Raw genomic sequence first — 7,985 nt, 5'->3', positions numbered from 1 at the left:
AGATTGGATATGGCAGTGTGCAGTGCGGTGTCGATTGGATCTACTGGGGTGGAATGCAAATTGCAGTGGGTGTAGAGTGTCTGGTAAGGTGGAGAAGATATGATCCTTAACCAGCCTTTCAAAACACTTCATGATGACAGAAGAGAGTGCAATGGGGCGATAGTCATTTAGATCAGTTACCTTCGCTTTCTTGGGAACAGGAAAAATATCCCTGATATCGTATACCAAGGAAGTACACTGAGTGTACAAAACATTAGGACCCTTCCATTACATATTGTAGACTGACCAGCAGTAGCGGTCAGCGCGTGACAGTACCCCACCAAAGGTGCGGACTCCCGGCTGCAAACCTGAACCTATAGGGGAGGGTCCGCGTGGGCATCTATACCTGCCGGCGGCTTTGATTTGGGGCGTAGCCCCTACACCGCCCGCTGATCCCCCCAGCTTCTGTGTCGCCGGAGGAACCAGACTGTGGATCAGCGCCGGAGGCTCTGAACTGCCGACCGCCGCTGAAGACTCTGGGCTGCGGACCGTCGCTGAAAACTCGGGGCTGGGGAGCGTCGCTGAAAACTCGGGGCTGGGGAGCGTCGCTGAAAACTTGGGACTGGGGAGCGTCGCTGGAGGCTCCGGACTGGGGAGCGTCGCTGGAGGCTCCGGACTGGGGAGCGTCGCTGGAGGCTCCGCGCCATGGATTATCATTGGAGCCTTCGTGCCACAGATCATCCCTACAGGCTCCAGGCCATGGATCATCACTGGAGACTTCGTGCCATGGATCATCACTGTAGGCTCCGCGCCATGGATTATCATTGGAGGCTTCGTGCCATGGATCATCCCTACAGGCTCCAGGCCATGGATCATCACTGGAGACTTCGTGCCATGGATTATCACTGGAGGCTTCGGACCATTGATCATCACTAGAGGCTTCCTACGTGGAGCTGGTACCGGTATCACCGGACTGGGGAGACGCACCGGAGACTGGGTGTGCGGAGCAGGCACAGGACGTACTGGGCTATGGTGGCGCACTTGAGGGAGTGTGCGCGGAGCAGGCACAGGGTATACTGGGCCTTGGAGGCGTACTGGACGTCTGGCGCTTACATTATATTGTATAACATTCATATGTGCTGTTGCTGAATGTTTTGCAGTATGTTTGGTTTATTTGTAAAAAAATATATATATATTATACCCGTTAATGAATGCAATATGAAAACTCTATTAATTTAATTTTCCCCCTAAAGAACCCTGTCTAGAGTGGATCACCGTATGTTATTTGGGTTGAATAAAGTATATTTTTTCAATTGAAGATAATCAAATGAGGTTATCACCACTGACGTTTATAGTTGGACGGTTTTGGTAAATCGGGATAACTTAGCCTTCCCTGTAGCTCAGTTGGTAGAGCATGGTGTTTGCAACACCAGGGTTGTGGGTTCGATTCCCAGGGGAGCCAGCACAGAAAGAGAAAAAAATTATGAAATGTATGCATTCACTACTGTAAGTCGCTCTGGATAAGAGCGTCTGCTAAATGACTAAAATGTAAATGTAATAACTTCTATAATCAACATTCTTTACTGTCTCATCATACGGCTTATTTATGGTGAATCAAACAGCTAGGCTACTCAGTTGTCCCATCTCGGTTGGCTGTCAGGAAGAAAAAGAAAGTCACAACAGACTTAACGTGTGATGAAAATATGATCGCTGTGCCACGCCTATTGAAACAACCTGGTTAACCCTACACAGAATCTGAAACATGTGGTGTGCAATGTCCACAATATTGACCATGGCCCTCAATTGCTAAGATAGAGCCCTGCAACATTGTAGAAATAGGCTACTGTTTTATTAGTTTTTCATGTTCAATATTACCTGCTGAAAAACTGCTTTCTGATCTCATGAAATGCATTAATCCAATGCAATTCTCCGCAAAGACATGTATGAAAACTGTTAACTTGCTGGACAAAAAACATTCTTATTAATTTCACAACAGCATAATTAAGAATCACCCGGTTAAAAGTTGGGCTTATAGAGGGAAGCTAAAGCCTGAACCATGCAGCCTTCTTCACCACAAGGAATGTTTAATACCTTCAAGTTCAGCGATACTTCGGTTTATTATATCAGATTGGCAACTTCATCATTATTATGGAAGATGGACAACTTTAGCAATGTATCGAATCAAGATTAAGATAATCGGTTGTTAATCATTTCGAAAGTCTGTTACAATTAAATGATATCAAAAGAAACATGGTTCTATTGAACTAGTTGAGTGTCTGCCTGACTGTTCTGCCGAGGCACAGCAGAATCCGATTGGTGCAGATGGACGCAGTTTATGCACCAGTCCGCTAAATTTTGCACCAGTCCACTATTTGGTGAACTCAATTTGATGCTGAATACATCTCATTATTAGGCCTACATTCATTTTATTTCATTATAACACATTTCATGTAACCAATTCTTTCGCTATCTGTACCACAACGTTTAATGTAAGGTTACTATTCCAATACAGTTCACTTTTTGATATTGATATGACTTTATTTCAGAGTGGACAGTTTCCAGTTCTGTGTCTAAAAGAAAAGTCGAGCGCGTGTTTCCAGAGCATGTTTCCAGGAACACACAGGCAGGATACACTTCAGTATCATATCGCAAGATTTTAATAGCCTAAACTATAGTATAAGATATTTACAATTTCAAAATGATAAATTGGAAGTTTATCCATGGAATTTATGAGACACCCTAATGCCTAAAGCCCTGTTTTCTTTTACACAGGTGAGGACGTTTCTGTAGTTGCATTAGAGGCTTTGGGATATATGGCCCAATTATTTAATGGCCTGACTCCTGTCACGTGGAACCAGGAAACACTGAACCTGTTCAAAAACAGATGACCTAGTTAAGTTAAGAAATTAGAGGGATGTGTAAGTATGATCCCTCATGGTGTAGTCTAAGCTATATTTGGGGGGCAGACAATAATTGGCACAGGTCTTTAATATGTGATTTAATCTATAATTATTTTTGTATAATATTTTCAGAACTTTTAATTAATACGGAACTAATTCACTGACCACCATTGTATTGTCACCAGGTCGGGTGTGGTGTTGGGGAATCCTCTGGAGATGGAGGGTCGGTCACAACAGGCAACGCGTCATGAAAACACATTTCGACAAGCTGAACACCGTCTTGAAACAGAAGGTGGGTCCAATATCAAATGTCCTTGAAAAGAGGCTAAATTAATCAGAGGAAAAATTCTAGATCACCACAAATCGGATGAATTTTGCTGCCACAACTCACATGTGAAATATGGAACTTCCAAACGCCGTTTTAGTCGACGGATGCGTTAGCGCAGCACCTGCTGTGGTTGAGTTGACTCTAAAACAATTATGTATTGTATGCGCTCCAGGAACAGAGCGCATGCGCATGTGAGATCGTGGGAGGTTCGCTACAAACTGGAGCAGATTTAAAAATTCCTCGACAGCAGAGTCAAGCAGTGAGGAAGAAGATGTCTGTTGGACAAACCACATAATCATCATTGGAGACATGTGACATGTACATGAGGCTGGCTAATAGATTGATGGATGATATATTTACTGAATGACTGATTTATGTGAAGGCTATGTATTTATGTATTCCTTTATTTATTTATATTAAAATTAAATGAAAAAAACATGCATCTATTATCATATTGTTTGTATTACTTTACATATTCAGTCATCCATGCATTCATCCATTCAGTCTTTCATGCATTCATTTGTTTACAGACAATATGCAGTTCAAAACAACGGCGTAGTGGAGTCTATGCACTACAGATTAGCACATGTAATATATTTATTTCATACCACGACTGTAGGCTGCGAAATAAACCTGTTGACCCATTTAACAACATTTGTAATTAACTGACTGCACAAATACAGTGAAATTCATCTCAAGTTTGAAAATAATCATTAATTTGCTGATTGGCCAACAGTCATGAACAATCAATGCTATGATGAGTTAGTTCATTGTTACAAGGTAACCTAATATAAAGACTTAACATAAAAACTGCATAATCAGAAACCTACACCTCCAATTAACGTCATCATCATCCTCATATGATTCTATATCTGAATGGGATTTTCATGGTTAAATAAAAGTTTAGAAAAATATAGCTATAACCATCATTAGCGTCATCATCATTCACATTCGGTCAAATTCACACGTCATCGTCACGGCAAAATTACGGCATATAACTATTTTTTTAAACAAAAATGAACTAACTTTAAAAAAAACTTGGAATTTACCGATCAATTTAATAAGAATGAAGCGCATAAGAGAAAAGGAAAAGTAATTTCCCTGCATGCTGGCAACACCACCGCAACACCACCGCAACACCACCGCACTCTACTCTCCATTTTAGAGGCGGCGGCTTTAGTCTTCATTCAACACTACCAGTTACTCTATTAATAAAACGTGTTTCTATTTCAAAGATTTGCAATATTAACACTGTTCAGTAATGCTTCAGACTGCACTACCGGATTAAAAGAGAGTCGACAACAGACTAAACGTGTGTGAGCAAAAATGGATCTCCGTGCTACGCCTATCAAAAAAACGTTTCACACAGAATCTGAAAAATGTGGTGTGCAATGTCCAAAACTACAGCATATTTATACTGAACATGGCCCTCATTTCATAGGAGAGATCCATGTACCATTGTATTATAGAAATAACAAATCAGCCATGGTTTTCTTAGTATTTAATATTCAATATGGCCTACATTTTAACACCTGCTGAATATGTTAGCATGAAATGCATTGCTCAATGCAATTCTCTACATATGAAAACTGTTAACTTGATAGGCAAACCTTTTCTGATTAGTTTTACAACAGAATAATTAAGAATAAACCCCCTGAAAAGTGGGGCTTATAAAGGGAAGCGAAAGTCTGAAGCATGAAACCCTTCTTCACCACAAAGGGATTTTGATACCTTTACGTAGCGATACTTGTGTCATATAAAATGGGCAACTTCAACAATCTAGGCATCCTATCAATCAAGATAATCCGTCCTTAACATGGCTGTATTGAAATGGTTGAGCATTTGCCTGACTCTGTTCTGCCAAGGAACAGCTGCATCAAAACCTTGCAGGTGGACGCAGTTTAGGTTGGGGAGGCTGAACGATGTGAGCATAGCCCTGCTCTCAGATATGGTGAGGAATTTAAACTGCACCAGTCCGCTATTTGGTGTGCACAAATTGATGCGCAAAATTCGCAATGATATTAAAATTTATATTTTGCATTATAGCACAATATATTTTTAAGCAATGCTTTCACTTTCTGAACCAAAATTTTTCATTTAAGGTTACTATCACAATATAGTTTACTTCTTGATATTAATATGAATTCTATTTCAGGGTGGACTCTTTCCACTTATGTGTGCAGAAGAAAACGTCGAACTAACGTTTCCAGAGGATCTTTACAAGAACACAGAGGTAGGAGACACTTCAGCATTTTGATAGCCTAAAGTACAGTATAACTTAAGTACAGTATGTGTAATTGGAAGTTTAAAACCACTTATTTAGACACCCAATGCCTAAAACCCTGTTTTATTTTATCCAGGGTGAGGACGTCTATGTGGTCGCATTGGAGGCTATGCGATATGTGGAGCAATTATACAACAACAGTCTGACGTCTGTCACGTGGAACAAAACAAAACTGAACATGTTCCAAAACGTCATATATCGTCAAGTTCAAAACTTAGAGTTATGTGTAAGTATGATCCCTCTTGTGTAGTCTATAGGTTATACACTGGGTGTTCAAAACATTAGCAAGAGCTGCTCTTTCGATGACATAGACTGGCCAGCTGAATCCAGGTGAAAGCAATGATCCCTCACTTGTTAGACCCACTTCTATTGGTGTGGAGGAAGGGGCGGAGACAGGTTAAACAAGGATTTTTAAGCCTTGAGACAATTGAGATATGGATTGTGTATGTGTGCCATTCAGAGGGTGAATGAGCAAGACAAAATATGTCTTTCACGGGAGTATGGTAGTAGGTGCCAGGCGCACCAGTTTGAATGTGTCAAGAACTGCAACGTCGCTGGATTTCTCATGCTCAACAGTTTCCCTTCTGTATGAAGAATGGTCCACCACCCAAAGGACATCCAGCCAACATGACACATCTGTGGGAAGTATTGGAGTCAACATGGGCCAGTATCGCTGTGGAACACATGCCCTGACGAATTTAGGCTGTTCTGAGGGTAAAACGGTGTGCTCAACTCAATGTTAGGAAGGTGTTCCTAATGTGGTGTACACTCAGTGCATTTTGGGGGATGACAATCGTGGGCATTGGTATTTAAATAATTGAAACGCTTCAAACACACCAAATATGTTTCTAATATTTTCATAACCGTCTCATAAGACATAATTAATGCACTCACCAGCATTTTATATTGTCTCCAGGTCGTAGGTGGTGTTTGGGAATCCTCTGGAGATGGATGGTCGGTTACTCTGAAAACATACTTCAACAAGCTGAACACCGTCTTGAAAGAGAAGGTGGGTCCAATTTCAAATGTCCTCAAATAGAGGCTAAATTAATCTGAGCAAAAGTTCTAGATCACCAGAAATGAGACTCATTTCAATGCCACAACTCACATATGAAACTTGGAATTGCCAAGTGCCGTTTTTATGTCGATGGATGCGTGGGAGCAACAACACCTGCAGTGGTTGAGTTGACTGAAATAAAATGTATATCTTGTACGCTCTCCAGGAACACAGCGCATGCGCATGGGAGATTGTGCGAAAGGAGATTCGCGAAAACTTGGTGCAGTTCAAGAAATTCATTGACAGCAGAGTCAAGCCGTGAGGAGAAGCACAGAATCATCATTGGAGACGTGACATATTCCTCAGGCTGGCTAACAGATTGATGGCTGATATATATACTGACTGACTGACTGACTGGCCGGCTGCTAGATTGACAGAATGACTGATTTATTTATTTATTTATTTATTTATTTATATATATTGGTAGACTGATATTTATGTGTACACTATGCATTTATTTATTCGTGTTTTATTTATAATACAATTAAATAAAAAATACATACAACTACTCTCATATTGTTTTCATTCACTTATATAATTAATTCATGCATTCATGCATGCCTGCATTCATCCATTCATTTTTTTCATGCATTTATTTTTTTTATAGACCGACTTTCTAAACGGGGACTCTGAAATTGAACCAAAACCAAAGCACACTCAATTTTTGTAAATATCTGAGAGATGGGGTTGAAACAAATAACCACTGTCACAGAACTATAGATGCAAGGAAGGATGATCCATGAAATCACAATTCTAGTTTTATCTACATTTTGAAGATATACAGTGGTTGTTAATATTTGCATTGTTTCAACCAATGGTGTAAATCACGTTGGCACATTGGTTTGTTGTGTTGCAACACAATCTCACACTCAATTCGTTTAAATATGTACGAAAAGTATTTAGCATATTTCGAGCATTTTTGTGAGTTTTGTGTGGCTTAATTTGTGTGAAAAGATACACATTTTTGTACGTAGGAAAATACACACATTTTTGTACGACTTCATTCATTAGGAACAAACTTTTTCGGGGTCAAACTTTGGAACAATCTTTTGAAAGTTATTTGAGCAATGCTTGATGAGCAACTGCCTTTTTTATGTCCCATATATATTTCTATAATTCACCAAAATAATTATATTATAATAGAAGCCTTAGATTGTTTTTTTTATTTGTATTAATGCCAATACTGTTTTCTATGCTTGTTTTCTCTTAATTCTTTAGAGTACTGGTGTATTTGGAGTCAGAAAGACCTTTTATTCGTGTAGGCAACCGTAGGACTATACACTTTTCTTCATAACGCATTTCATAGTTCGTGGAGACTACATTACTCAATTTTCTTTATATATTTATTCTTTAACTTCTTAGGACTATAATTTTCTTTATTTATTCTTTAATAAGGGTTTTTCTTTATTTTTACTATTTTCTACATTGTAGAATAAT

General features: G+C 39.6%; 1 protein-coding gene across 1 annotated transcript; it reads left to right on the top strand.

Annotated features, from left to right (window-relative positions):
• The first annotated feature begins 5,023 nt into the window (after positions 1 to 5,023).
• On the top strand, positions 5,024 to 6,910 carry LOC115170598 (interferon a3-like). The gene is made up of 5 exons (XM_029726860.1): positions 5,024 to 5,158; positions 5,363 to 5,440; positions 5,568 to 5,717; positions 6,408 to 6,500; positions 6,715 to 6,910. The coding sequence occupies exons 1-5, from the start codon at positions 5,024 to 5,026 to the stop codon at positions 6,808 to 6,810; spliced, it is 552 nt and encodes a 183-aa protein (XP_029582720.1). The 3' UTR covers positions 6,811 to 6,910.
• The last annotated feature ends 1,075 nt before the right edge of the window (positions 6,911 to 7,985 follow it).

The sequence above is a fragment of the Salmo trutta genome, chromosome 32 (assembly GCF_901001165.1).
Source record: "Salmo trutta chromosome 32, fSalTru1.1, whole genome shotgun sequence".
Taxonomy (NCBI): Eukaryota; Metazoa; Chordata; class Actinopteri; order Salmoniformes; family Salmonidae; genus Salmo; species Salmo trutta.
This window is presented reverse-complemented; position numbering and strand designations above follow the sequence as displayed.

Excerpts from the sequence above, each read along its gene's own strand:
- LOC115170598 (XM_029726860.1), top strand. The coding sequence starts at position 5,024 with ATGGCTGTATTGAAATGGTTGAGCATTTGCCTGACTCTGTTCTGCCAA. Across the intron at positions 5,159-5,362 it reads TAGCCCTGCTCTCAGATATG|GGTGGACTCTTTCCACTTAT; the intron begins GTGAGGAATTTA and ends ATTCTATTTCAG. Across the intron at positions 6,501-6,714 it reads ACACCGTCTTGAAAGAGAAG|GAACACAGCGCATGCGCATG; the intron begins GTGGGTCCAATT and ends TACGCTCTCCAG.